The 15,364-nt window shown below is 34.9% G+C and overlaps 1 protein-coding gene across 1 annotated transcript in view; it reads right to left on the bottom strand.

The window, feature by feature from the left end:
- Mitofilin (inner membrane mitochondrial protein mitofilin) overlaps positions 1-15,364 on the bottom strand; it is a 283,542-nt gene that overhangs the window by 183,613 nt on the left and 84,565 nt on the right. Inside the window, exons 4-5 of the mRNA XM_090385394.1 lie at positions 11,212-11,275; positions 8,235-8,337 (exon numbers count right to left, since the gene is read on the bottom strand). Of these exons, the coding sequence (XP_090241520.1) occupies positions 8,235-8,337; positions 11,212-11,275 (167 nt within the window). The remainder of the gene's footprint in view (positions 1-8,234; positions 8,338-11,211; positions 11,276-15,364) is intronic.

Raw genomic sequence — 15,364 nt, 5'->3', positions numbered from 1 at the left:
TGAAAGTGATTCTTGCACTACTACTATTGGAATGAGCAGCAGCCTGGAAAGAAAGTTTCTGGGGATTTCAAAAACTACTCGGAGTCATTATGAAACAGGCTGTGTTAGGGTAACTAAGAGTAAGAATGGGTGCATGTATACTTGCATGTATACAAATGCTAAGAGTATAGTAAATAAATTTGATGAATTTGAAGTGCTGGTCAAGACATCAAAGGGGATATTGTTGAGACATCAGAGATGTGGTGTCACACACATATAAGGAATGCAGAATTGGAATTTGGGGAGTACAATGTGTACAGAAAGGATAGATAAGATAGGAAGGGAGATGGGGTTATGCCGTTAGTTAAGAAACACATAAAATCTAAGGCAGTGCATCCAGGTGACATTGGTGGAGAGTGCAATGTTGAGTCAGTTTGGTGTGACATAAGCACTCGGAAAGCAAAAATAAGGGGGGAGTGTATAGCAGGCCTAATAACTGATGAGTAAAACAAACAACTGTACAGAGAAATAGAGTGGAGCAGTAAATCAGAATGTTTTATAATGGGTGATTTTAGCTTCCCGGATACTGACTGGAACTTGTGGGTTGGTCATTTGCATACTAGCAAGAATTTTGTGGATTTATAGATGATTGTTTTCTACAGCAGCATGGTCGAGAGGCAACCAGACAGAGAGTAACTCTCTTGATCTGATTATCAGCAGATTCTTCATGCATTAAGAATCTGCAGATAAAGGAACCACTTGGTTCCTTTATCTGCAGTGATTACAGTGTGCTGATGTGGGATTTACTCAAAGATCAAGGTAAAGGGAAAAGTTTCTGCTACAGTGGTCTCAGAAGTTTTTAAATTCTATAGAGTGGGACCAACTTATGATGTTACCATCAGCCAATTCTAAATGAAAAGCATTCAAGGATTTAATCATAGAAGCTACTAGACTTTTCATACCAGTACGTTTCAATGTATAGGCTTAAATAGATGTCAGACGAACTGATGAGACTCGTGGCATAGAAGAAAAATGCATGAGATGCATATAAATTAGCAGGCGACAGAGAAGCCGCTAATAGATATAAAACTAGTCAGTAATCAAGTCACAAAGGAAGTTATACAAGCAAAGGCAGATTATAAGAAATTGTTGGCAAATGATGCAAAGAAAAATAGCAATGATTTCTTTTCTTAGATAAACACTAGAACGAAAGGTTGAATTAAATTAGTCTACTCAATATCGATGGTTTTACTGTTGATAATCCTGCTCAGGTTGGTGACAAACTGAATGAGAATTCTTTAGGGAAGGAGATGTCAGAAGTTTATTAAACTCTAACAGAGAGCTGGTTTTGTTTGTTTGTTTTGTTTGTTTGTTTGTTTGTTGTTGGCGAATCGGCTTCTGTGGCCATAATGCACCTCCCAAAGTTTTTGCTTTTTCTACTCTGATCCAAGCCCAAGGCGGGATTCGAACCCATTACCTTTGGGTTGCCAGGCAGGCACTTTACCCACCCGGCTAGCCCAGTTGCCTAACAGGGAGCTAAATGATTTTGTAATAACTCAGAGGAAAGTGGAAGACAAATTGTTGAAATTAAACATAAGAAAGGCACATGAGGTGGATGGGATCTATCCAATTATATTAAAGGCAGCAGCAAAGGAAAGCTATAATTATTAAAGCATCCTTAGATTCAAGGGAGGTTCCCATGGACTGAATATGCGCAAATTTATCCCCAATTCACAAAGGGGAGGGGAGCAGATGGTGACACAAGTAATTAGACCTGTTAGATTATGAGACTGGTGGCAGAGAAGAAAAATTTATGGGATACATATAAATTATCAGGCGACACAGAAGATTTGTAATCAAGTTTACAAAGGAGGTAAGTAAATGAAGGCAGGTTAAGAGAAATCTTTGGCAAAGGAAGCATAGAGAAACAGCAAAGCCTTCTTTACTTGTGGAAACTCCAGAATGAAGGGGATGAATCAGATTGGTCCACTTGATAATAACGACGGTTCAACTGTTGGTGATCCTTCTCAGGTAGCTGACAAACTGAATGAGTATTTTGCATCTATATTCACACCAGAGGAATTCTGTAGAGAAGTGGAGACCCGAAGATTATTGAACTCTAACAGGGAGCTAAATGATTTTATAAAAACTGAGAGTAAAGTGAAGGAGAAATTGTTTCTGGTACTCCTTGGTTCATTATTTGACCACATAATAACCATAATGTTCACATCTAATTGAGATAGTTTTGCTTTCTTGGGCCTTAGAGAAGATGGAATCTTCAATTGAGAGGACCGAGCCTTTGTTTCTGAATCATAAACACATACCTGTGATTCATCACCAGTAATGATGAAAGAAAAAAATTCACAAAAAAAACCTGAATGGAAAGCACTGAGTGGGCAAGGGCATGGTCATGATGCAGTGTGACCAGAACATCGGTGAAGATCCTGACATACAAGAACACCACTCTCTGTGATCACTAGTGAGAAAGCAAGGCACAAACTTGGCTGAAATAAGTCTCATTCCTAAATCTTGTTAAACCTGACAGATATGTCCTGTAAGAAATATCAATTTCACTAGCAACTTCACAGGTAGTTTTGAAAGTTTAAAGGCTGCCAGAGTGAGGATCATCTTGGATTGACATGTGGTCCTCTTCAAAATTTGTGAACTACTGAAAAGTCTTTGAATGACACATAACATCTTGGAGACTAGGTAAACAGAAGATTTTTTGGAAAGAACAAGAGGATAGCAGAAAGAAGATTTTTGGAGAAAGCAGATTTTTTTTTTTTTTTTTTTAAATCCAGACTTTAGACTTGAAATCAAATTTCACTTCACATTAACCCTGAACTGGGTGTGCAAGGTCTTGAAGACCTGTGCAACCTTCAGTACTGTTGTGCTCTTCATCTACTCAATATATGGCTGAACCTGTCAATACCTTTCAACAAAAGTCTTTTCTTTGATTTTTGCAATTAAAACTCCAGTTAATTATCATGCAAAATGCAGGACCATGTTAAGTCTAGTTTCAATAATTATATGCAGATACTGAAAAACTAATTTAAAATTAGCAACTCTCATATCCATTCAAAGAAGCATGCATTCTTAATGCTTTATGGCAGCATGTACAGTTATGCTCTCTGGCTTGGTGTCACAAAATAGTCTGGCTCAGGTCCAACTGTTGAAATGTGGGTATTACGACTGACATTTCACTTGCTGTCAGTCAAAGATAACAATGAAGATGATATTCAAATAAGAAAGGATAAAAACATGTCTAAAGAACTGCAGTGGTGTTTTATTTTCAAAAAAATTATTTAAAATATTTGGGATTTTTCAGAGTTGTATTCAGAAAATATTGAAAACAAGGGTAGCATCAAAAAGTGAACAATTCTGAATTATTTCTTGCCATTTTTAAGGTTAAAAATGGCTAACTTTTTACATCATTAAGTGGGTATGCATGTTTACCAGTACAGTATGATTTCAAACATTAGCTTAGCTAGAATTTTTCTGTTATCTCTTCTGTCTAGACACACCAATTGACTATGACTGCTTCAAAAAGATACTGTTACACTTTGCCCTCTTCAGAAATGTTGAGTAAAAAATTTCTTCATCACAGTGGCCCTGCTGTCTAGACTTGGCAATCTAGAGCATTTCCAAAGCTGCAGCAGAAAGAGAAGATCAGAAATGTATTTTTGTTCTTTTTCGCCTAGGCACTGCTATGAGAATTGCTAAAATGCATGCAATTTATATTTCAAATTTGCTTGCACACCTGACAGTTCCCCAACCAAGGATCACTTTGCATGAATTCTTTCTTCTTTCATAATAGTGTCTGGTGGGGCTCTTATACTGAAACTGCCTGATAGGATACTGTAAAACAGCGACTGCTTTATATTCAATGATTTTTTTTTTTTTTTTGTAAAAAACAAATTCATTTTAATTTGGCAAAAAAAACCTGTTTGAGTAGCATTCAGATGATGAATTGGTTCTCCAAATAAAATTATATTTTAATTGGATTATAATTGTGCAAGAATATCTCAAAAGATGCACGTCAGCAATGAATGGGATAAGGTACAGCCACTCCCTGACTTACGTAAGGGTTGCGTTCTGCAGAACTCTACGTAAGTCAGAATTTCCCTAAATGCTTATGCAGCACTAGCAAATCTGATTGAAGCAAAACAGAAATGTCCGATGAACATGTAAATAGAATTATTTATTCAATTTTTTTATCTCGTGGGCAGAAAAAATTACAAAAGTGTACAAAATTACAAAAAGAGAGAGGAGACATGCATAAAGTCAGCAAGTTTTATCTTTCAAGCATTGTTGACAGGATTAACTCTGCAGCTGATAAGCACACCGCTGCGGAAGTTGAGGGCTGTGGAGATTTAGAAGGGGTTTTTCCCAACACATCACAAAATTTCTCTGCAGCTGCAGAATCGGCACTAGCAACTTCACCACATACTTTAATGTTTTGGAAATCAGTGCGATGCTTGAACCTATTAAACCACCCACTGCTTGCCACGAACTTGAGTTGGGGTTTTCCCATACTTATCCTTAATATCTTCATAAATACTTCTTGCTTTTGCTTGAATGGCCAATGGACTCAGGGACACTTGATTCTGAATCTGATTTTCCATCCATATTATTAAATAGCTTTTCCATCTTTGATATAGCATCTGACACTGTTTTGTGATCACTGTTGATCTTAAATGCATTGTTCCTTTAACATGTTCTTTTATACACGTGCTGTCCCTTAAAATAGCATTCACTATATGTTAAATAACATTCTTTTTATGTTAAAAAATGTTAAAATGAAACTCTAAAAATAATTATCACATCCTCTCCTCACATTCCCTGATATATCCAATCTGTGGTAATATGATGGGATGGTATGTCTAGATATTAATCAAGAAATTTATCTAGATATTAATCAAGAAAAAGGCAGATAGCATGACCCACACATGCAGTGCATTTATCAATTTATTTTTCTTCAATTAAAATATTTTAACAAATTTAACTTTGAATTAATGATAAGGCTAGTGCATGCTTTTATTTACACAAATTAGGTAACAAACACTTTATATGTCACAAAACTCAAATGTGAAGTGTTTTTATTTTCATTTAAAATCAATGATAACATTATAGGTTAGGCAGATAGCATGACCTTCATATGCAGTGCATTTATCAGTTTATTTTACATCAATTAAAATATTTTAACAAATTTAACTTTGAATTAATGGGAAGGCTAGTGCATGCTTTTGTTTACATAAATTAGGTAGCCAAACACTACCTATGTGAAGTGTTTTTATATTCATTTAAAACCAGTGATAACCATTTTGAAAATATTACACAATAAATCACATTTTCAGTTTTTGTTGTTCATGTTTGGAATTCTGACTGCATGATGACTTTTACTATCAGGGGCACTTGGCATACAATAACATATTCAAATATTATAAACAAGAATGGGTCTTCAAAATTTTAAAAATTATACACTTGATTCCACATTACTTATGCAATTTTGTATGTTTTATTGAGTCCCTAATGTAGAAATCAGAAAAAAGACAACCTATTTTCTATCAAAAGGCAATCCAAATACACTGAATAATATTGCAATCTTGTCAAAGTTTCAGATCTAACTTTCAGTACCCTACCCATTATAAAGACAAAGTTGAGCAAGTAATAGGTCTTCTTCCAGTTTCCTTAAGTTTGCTAAGTTGTCAAATTTGTCCTCCAAGTTTGTTTTACAAAGCTGGAGGAGATTACGAACCTACGGGGACATAAGTTCAAATTAAGAAAGGACAGATGTAGAATAGATGTGCGGAAATTTGCCTTTAGCCAGCGGGTGGTTAATTGCTGGAACAAACTTCCATCTGTCGTTGTGGAAGTTGATAGGTTAAATAAATTTAAGGAGGAACTGGACAGGCATTTGGAGGGAATGGCGTGATGATTTTTTTTTTTTTTTTTTTTTTTTGGCCTGATGCTGCATAAGCTCCTACACTTGCTTTCTTGCATCATGTGCCACTACTACTACTACTACTACTACTACTACTACTACTACTAGATCTGTTACCTGCTCAAATTTGTGTTGATAATGAATATTCAAAGTTGATCCGAAACTTTGACAAGACTGTGATATTACTTTTATGCTAGAATGCCTGGCAAATATTTTGCAAAAACTGTTTCAGAGAAGAAGTAAAGATTAATATCAAAGTAATTACAAAAACCTTCACTGCTAGCTAAGAAGTCAATGGGGCAGACTCGGGTAAAAATACAATTTGATAATTTTTACATGTATGACTGACTATATTGTCCTTTAAAAAATTACAATTATTGCTCAAAAATTATCTGGACCTGGAAACTGCTATGAAAAATTGTCCATGAACAAAAATTCCAACTTTTGATGACAAAAGCTAAGAAATTATTTTCTCTTCAAAGTAAATGGCAAGTTAGTTTCACTGGGAGCTAAATCAATTCTCAGGATTTGAAAATCAGTAAGAAAATCGCTAAATAAAACCTATCAGGTCAAAATTGTGTTTGAGTTATTCAAATTCAAAGAGCATTCCAGAGAGAGGGACATAAGCAAATTATTATATAGATTGGACTTGCCTTTTTCGTAGGAAATAGGTTTGTTTTTTTGTCAAATTTCTACTTCAGGAACAACTCAATAAACCATTTGAAACTGCATAAATAATATGCAGTTAAGTATATTTTTGAATATTCATCCCACATACCTTTCACACAGTACAGTTGTAAGAATAGTAATATTTATAATAGATTCTTGTTTGTCTTTTTATTTTTAAAAAACACAACAGAATATTAAATATTACAAACATAAGGTTATATTGATATTCTTGTTCAGTTTTTTTTAAGTCTTTTGTATACCTTAAGTAAGGCTTTCCTGACAATACTTTTATCCCAGGGAACAATATTGTGTTGTGTCATCTGTTGTAAAATATCTACAAAGCATCAAAGTACAGTTAAACTCTTTATAATCCAGCACCCCCTCCCCAGGATTGAGATGTGCCAGATTTTAGAGAAGTATGACAAGTGGTTGTTCATATTTGGAGAAGTAAATATATTTCTTCATGCACTTCAATGAATATTAAGCACTAACAACTGAACTAATTTACCTGTGTAAACATTAATAAATGGCTAAAAAATAGTGCTAGTGGTTAAAAATATAAAACAATTTTTTAAATGTAAACAAATGACAAAGACAAATAAATAAACAAAGCCACGGCAAATATTATCATTTGCCATAATATCAATTTTAATTATTTGCCATAATATCAATTTTAAATGCATGCTACAGTATCAGAAAAAATATGCCACCATTATAACCTAACATGCAGCTGGCAAACTATATGGCTAATTACATTAACAATAAAAACCATGGCTGTGCGGGATTAAATCCGTTGGTTGTATGCATCATTAAGTAAATGTTTATTGAAAAATTCAGCAACAGATTTAATGAAGCATTTTTTATCTCTCCTTACTCTCTGTTCTACAGAGGATGTTGAAACTCATGCAGTATAATTTCTTTTTAACTGTTGTCAGTTTGTTTTAAATTGTACCAATGCAAAGTGAAATAAATTTAAAAAAAATAAACTAAATGTTTTTTTTTTTTTTTTTTTTTAAATGGAGGCCAGAAATGGAGGCTCAGCTGTTCTAAAGTTTGACACTGAACTGTTCAACAGCTTTCACAAGGCCTGCATGATCAGCCACAGAGCTTGTAATTTGCAAGAGTAGTTTGCATTAAGTTAAAATGCTTTACTGAAGAAGAAACAGCACTAAAAGAGAGAAATATCACATTTTTTTTGCATGGAATTTTAGAGACAAATGCATTCACTGATACAAGTTCCAAATTGTTTTCTTAATAGTTCTGGATTGTAAAACATGCCAGAATTTAAAGGTCCAAATTGTAAAGAGCCAAGTTGCAGATTTTATAATTTGCTGCATAATTATTCATCAATTCTTCAAAACTGATACCAGTGAAGAATTTGAAACAGGTGTTGAATGGTGCCAATTTAGTGACTAAACACGCTGCACAGCTCAACAGTTTTAGATATTGAGGGGGGGGGGGGAAGAGAGAGAGAGATCGAGAGATCAGGTTTTAAGATTGATTCTTTATTACTTTTAATAATCCACATCCGACAAGCTGGATAATTACTGCCACCCCAGTACATATTAGAAAAATGTGTTAATGATATTCTAGTACGTAATTCATATAAAATTTATAAATAAAGCAAGTATACATAACAAACCTTGTTTATTAATAAGAGAAGGAAGTGAGCTAGGGGTTGCAGGTGAAAACTGTCTCTCAACAGAACCTTGTGGATGGTTTGGCAGCATGAAGGTTTGCTCTTCCTGTTATTTAAAAAAAATAAACAAATAAATCAGGTATGATGACTTCTATACAAACATTAGCATAATATATTAGTGAAAATAAAGGCTTCTCAGTGAAAACTGTCATAGCCACTTTTGCAAGACTTGTTTTTTTTTTAATCCAGTACTGTTAAAAAAAAAAAAAAAAACGTCAATCAAATGTGGCTATGATGATTTTCACCAGACTTCACTTTCAATCAATCTCAATTTTGAAAGAAATTTACAGCCATACCAACAAAGTAACTTTGTTGGTGCTTTAAAAAACACCTCTAAAATTACCTCATTTCTTCTGCCCACAATGCATCCAAAGAGTGTGTAAATTTGTAATGCAAAATCTCCAAAACCAAACACAATATGAGCAAAACATGTATTACCAAAGATAATTAAAAAAGCACTTTTTCATTTGATTGAGCCCCATCTCCTCAGGAACCATGAGACCTAGGTGTAAAAAATGAAGGATGGGTTAATATTTCAATAAAATGGAATGCTACATCCTCTCAAATTGGCATCTCAACCCAGCTGAATGGGTTGAAAACCTGTGATCCTATGCAATCATCATCAGCCATTTTCAATCCACTGCAGGATGAAGGCCTCTCAAGCAACTTTCCAGTTCCTTCTGTTTTGTTCAATGGCCATTCATTTACTACCCACAAACTCGTGAATTTCATCTGTCCATCTCTGTTGTTATCTTCCAGGTTTTCTTCTAGCTCCTCTTGGGTACCATTCTGCTATTTTAGTCCATCTGTTAATAAATAAATAAATAAAAATAAATTTTTTTTTATTTATTTATCTTTCTTCTTATTATTTTATTTCTTTATCTTTTATTATTATTATTTTATTTCTTTATTTATTTACTTTTTTTTTTTTTTTTTTTTTTTAGGTCCTAGCCACTGAAATCTCAGGAAATTAGGTGGCAGGACCTGCCAGAGTAACTTAAGTCTACTGGGTTCCTGGTCTGCCTCCACGGGGCGAAGGTGGGGCAACGTTGGGCCTCAGCAGGGGTCCAGCGGCTAAACGACCAGATGAACAACGGTAAATGGCACTACACATATACAATATCCATACACTTTTAAATCTCTGGCATTTCCAGTGAACTGGTACACCCACAATGAAAACTACGCGGAGATGGGGGAAACCCCTGGTGCCGTCTGACACTAAATACACCTTACCCCACGAGTCTCGAATCCCTATTTCCTCATTGTGACTGAATCCAAACATCCCGACTTTCACTCCGGGGCAGGCCATAGGGCCCACGGAGAAACCACGACTACCAAAGACAAGTCCAACCTATAGCGTGCAAATGACTCTACACACCGAGGTTGGGACCAAAGCACAGAAATTAACATGTAAAGACCGCCACTATGACGAGAACACATCCCACAAACAGTGATCTTAAAGATCTGACTCTTTTAACCCACAGCTGGGGCGTTGCCCAATCTATAAAGACTAACGACCAAGCAGCTGTCGCACAGCACACACACCAAATGGACATGACTGAACCTTCAACCCTGATGAAAATCTTTCTCAACTGACACACGGATGGGACTCAGTCCCATGAGCGACTCTCACCAAAAGATGAAGAAGAACTTGCACAGTCGTTGTAGGGACCTGACAAGAAAGCCTGAACGTCCATTAGCCCTGGATGGTAGGCCACTAATGATAGACGACCACTTCGCAGCCACAAGCATTCACGCCCTATTGGCGATCTGGGTCAGCTCCCTTGTCTGGCCCACTATTACTCCCCTTCCCCAGTGGGGGAGGGAGACGGCTTACCATCTCCTGCAACCCACCCCACCACCCTTCTCTTCTTTCTGGTGGAACATGGACATGCACCACTGCAAGCTGGAGCTACCTTCCCTATAGGCTCCTTATTTCTGACTACACCCCCCCAATCTTCAGTCTCCCTCCCCCACTCTAACTATACACAAGCGAAAGTCCCACACAATCCAAATTTAACCATCAAAATAAATTTCTCATTCTAGCGCGTTCACCACGTGAATTAACCTATACCAATCGATGTGTATGTATATGCATTTTTGTATATATGTTTTTTTTTTTTTTAGGTCCTACCCACTGAAACCTCAGAAAATTAGGTGGCAGGACCTGCCAGAGTAAATAATTATAATACTGGTGTACCTGGTCTGCCTCCATGGGGCGAAAGTGGGGCAACGTTGGGCCTCAGTAGGGGTCCAGCAACTAAATGACCAGATTAACAACGGTACACAACACTACACATGAACAATATCCATACACTTTTAAATCTGGTATTTCCAGCAAACTGGTACACCCATCACAATGTAAACAACGTGGAGATGGGGAAAACCCCTGGTGCTGTATGACCCTAAATACACTTTACACTTTACCCCACTTTGTGATGTTCGCAAAACACTAGAAGCAGAAATGACGTCACTAATCTGTTTAACGCTCTAACTCAAAACCCACTGCTCCTACTTCACACTGAGTGTAGACTTTTCTTTTTGCATTTTAATGACCCATTCTTTAATAAATATCAAAATTTATTTCAAGGACACCCTATATACATACATAATATGAAATCCATAACTCAAATATTTCTGGGTAAGGGTAAAGAATTATTGACTTATCATCCTTCATAAATTATAATTTATGGTTGGACAGATATTTGCAATTACATTATAAGTTTTATTTTTATTTTCTGCTTATTTTATTTATTTTTTAAAGATGATGCAAAATAAGTCTGCCTTCTTTGAATCAATATATTTTTATTAATATTAATGCTATCTATTCAAGGTTTGAAACAAACTGTCTTGAACAAAAACAAACTGCCATATATATACTGCAATCCACAAGAAAAAAAAGATATGGATAAATTTTTACCTTTTTACTTTGTCTTTCTTGCTTTTTCTTCAGACCTCCTTCAACAGTTCTCTCTTTTTCAGATCTAGAAAATGGGTTGTACAATAAAGCTAAATTTTGTATTTTCAAATATTGCTCATTTGAAATTTTAATGTAACTTTTCAAAAATAATGCTTAATTTCTTTTAAAACTAGAGTAATAAATATTACAGGTCAAAAATACTGCATTAAAATTAATTTTATAACCACAGAACTGATCTTTTAAATCATGGACTACACTGATCACTCTCAGGAGTTTGCCGCCAGGAAAAAGTGCCTCTCATGGGCTGCAAGTACCAGTATTTTGGAATACTGGTACTTGAATGAAAATGTAAGGCTCCCTGACTAGCTCAAACTACAAATGCTCACTGGCTGTACAAATTCTTTCAGAGGCTTGCACTAGTTTACATGCATGGACACATGAATCTAGACCCCACATTCTGAATAAAATATCATAATTCCCCCCCCCCACAACATCAATTTAAAGGCAATTTAAGGAATTCAAATTGTCGCAAAACACTTTCCTGAGAGCAGCTGGAAAGTTAGTTAGTTAGTTAGTTATTTTGTTTTTAGGAGCATTAGCAACTAAGGCCATATTGCTCCGGGATATGCGGTGGTCATTCCCTGACCTTTCTGCATCCTCCGTATTTGGTGGTGACGGGCTCGAACCCCAGTCTAATCAAGAAGTGTGTGCTACGCTCTGCTACTCCTTCCCACCTGGCTACGGAGGCACCGGCTGGAAAGTATTTGATGGTACTTATGAAAAGGGAACAGATCTAAAAGTCTTTACTTTTTATTTGTAAAAAGCATAAACAATATCCCATTCATTATTTTGTTTCTATTTTTTTTTTTTTTTCTCCCCATAATTACTTCCATAAAGAAACAATCACCTAAAAATTGCTTTTGGTAACTTTACTGTGCCAAGTTCTCATTTCCAAACTTTGTTCAATAGCTTAAGGGATAAAAGAATAAATAAGAATAAAATGATGTAGCTGATAAAAATAAATTAATTGTATAGAAAAACTATCAAAATGTAGATTGCCACACTGCCAATCTGTTCTACCTTTATTTTGTGCTGGAATTTTGCCATTTCATGTTTGGTTAAATTTATTATCCAAAAAAACTAGAAAAATCCACAAACTAGCCATCTCCAAGTCCCAAATTGCTGGATTTCAGATATTACACCTTGATATCAAAATGCAAAAAAAAAATAATACCCTACTTGTTACCTTTGGTACCATTAATCCTACCATCTGATCATGCTCTGACAAATGAAGGTGTGATAATCACATGCTATTGTTTATTTATAGCTACTGTCTTATTTCTATGAATAGACTACAGTTACCTACTTGGGCGCCTCTGTAGCCAGGTGGGAAGAAGCAGCAGTGCATAGCACACACTTCTTGATTAGACCGGGATTCAAGCACGTCACCACCAAATACGGAGGATGTGGAAAGGTCAGGGAATGACCACCGCATATTTCCGGAGCAATATGGCTTTAGTTGCTAATGCTCCTAAAAAAAAAAAAAAGTTACCTACTCATTTCACCTCCCTTTTATTTGTGTTGTTTTCAGTAAAGGTATTGGTTAAGGGAGTTATGGAGTTAAATAAGTTATTACCAAGGAAACGTTTTTTTCATTCCTTTTTAGAAAATGGAAATAATGTTACTGTGACATGTTTTCATGTCAACAAAAAAAAAAAAAGAAATCTTTGAGTAGCGTCAAGAACTTTAACAGTAAACTCAAGGCAATATATGTACATATACGCCATTTCTTTGATTTTCTGAAAAATTGTTGTTTGTGTATAAATAATTAATTTCTGTTTATTCTATGGAACACCTAGAGTGATTTAAAGCAATTCTCAGCCTACATAAGCCCTTGGCAGCTGTAAGCTGAAGATTTTGTAAACTAGAAAACATTTTGCTCTGTGGCTGAGTTATTGCTTATCAGAATTGTGGACTGGGTCACCTGGACTCCATGTCACAATTAAAAAATAACTGAGCTAAAATATTAATTTTTTTTTGAAGTAGATAAAAGATTTGAAATATTAACAAATTCTCAGAAATGTAGAGAAATTAAGTAATGCTCTGTAAATGCACAAGAATTTAAATAATGATATACTTTCCCCCCCTTGAATTTGGCTCTCTACGCAACTGTCTAATTTGCTTATACGGACAGTGCCCCTTGAGCTTGACTTGACCGCCTAGGTTGTCCATATGGATGGTCATTCTTGATAATACCAATATATATCCAAGAAATCTATGAGCATTAGATTTCTTGGATATATTAGCATTAGATTACTCCTAAATTTAACTTTTTATTCTTTAAGCAACAACTGTATAAAGACCTATTAACTTTTGTTTTACTTTGGCATATAAATATAATACACCAATTGAGGCTTTTCAAATTTGGATTAATAATGTGTTTTCAGAACTTTCATATCATTTTTCCAAAGTGTACTCTAAATTTGCATATAATCCTATTAGAAGAATGAGCACAATATGAGATACAGTTGAAATGAAGCCCTTTACACCACTATCGTAGTTTTTTTCATTTAAGAGTTGTCTATGGTGTTTTTACATCGATATTATATGGATAATCCTATTAGATAATACAATTTTTCTAAGATCAAAACACAATTACAAGAAATACATGAGCATTTTGTTATTACACAGGCAAACAAAGCCTCCAATAACTATGCCTTTTTATATGGAAGGCTTTATATACTGATACATTAAACAAAAAGCTATATGACAGGGACACTTATAAACTGCCTTCCTCTCCTAACATTATCACTAAAAAATTATTAGTGTTAAATAAGAAATTAAAACTAAATATTAATAATTTTAAATTTATCTTTGTTTATTTTATTCCATAGTTTTATAAAACACCTGCCAAATTCAGATTTATTACTGCTTGTAAAAATAGTTATGTTCCCATTCCTGGAACTGCATTAGAACAGTTACTTGTTTTGAGTATTTTACCTAACAACAAAATTATTCTTAATAATTTGCGTGTCTTGGAAACATTAAAAATCTAATAAATTAAAAGATATTCAAACTTTTGTTTTCCCTACTCTCTTTACTAGTACAGATCTGGTGAATTTAAAACCAGTTATTTTAGAAATTTGCCATAAATATAATCATGTTATTAATTGTAACATCACTTTTTGGAATAACTTCATCAATCTTTGTGCATTAACTATGTTTTTGATGGTTTCCAGGTATATCAACAGATCAAGAGTATTCCCATGCATAGCCCTGCCTCATGTTTTCTTGAAAATTTATCTTACTGGTCCGAAATTCTCTTCCTCAAAATATCCCGTTATTTAGGAATATTGTTGACCTTCGCATAATCAATTATCCTAACTTTATTAATAATTTTGGCCATATATATCCTCAAGAACTTACTCTAGAAAAAGTTCATTGCTGTAATAACATGCCTACTTATTTGGACCTTAAAATTAGTATTGTTAATTATCATACTTCGGTTGATCTTTACAATAAAAGAAACTCTTTCAACACTGAAGTTGTTAATTTTTCCATTGGTTTTCCAATATATCTAATAGTGTCCACTCTAATGTCATTACTCCAATGTGTTAGAATTGCTACTATACGTAGCATCAGGGATAAAGGAAAGGGTTTTTGTTTCCGTAAGTTATTGTTGTTATTTGGTTTTTAGGAGCATTAGCAACTAAGGCCATATTGCTCCGGGATATGCGGTGGTCATTTCCTGACCTTCCTGCATCCTCCGTATTTGGTGGTGACAGGCTCGAACCCCGGTCTAATCAAGAAGCGTGTGCTATGCACTGCTGCTTCTTTCCCACCTGGCTACGAGGGCACCAATACGCTTGCTTTCTTGCATCACATGCTACAATTACTATTACATAATAACTACAATATTGCTATTTCCAACCTTAAAAATTTTTTTCTTAAACTTACTGGCGATTCTTTTCCTTTATCTAATTTAAATTATCATTTTCATAAAGCTCTTAATATCAAAAAGTGTGAAGTCAAGTAAAATGTGCTCCTACTTTTTGGATGTGTTTGTGCGTCTTTAGCAACCCCTGAGCTGGAAAAATATGTGTCAGTGAAAATATATGAGGTGGTGAGTCTAGAGGTTAAGTTTTGGGAGTTG

Source organism: Mastigoproctus giganteus, chromosome 11 (assembly GCF_048544385.1).
Source record: "Mastigoproctus giganteus isolate SK-2022 chromosome 11, ASM4854438v1, whole genome shotgun sequence".
NCBI classification, from domain to species: Eukaryota; Metazoa; Arthropoda; class Arachnida; order Uropygi; family Thelyphonidae; genus Mastigoproctus; species Mastigoproctus giganteus.
Note: the sequence above shows the minus strand (reverse complement) of the source record. Positions and strands in the feature narration are given on the sequence as shown.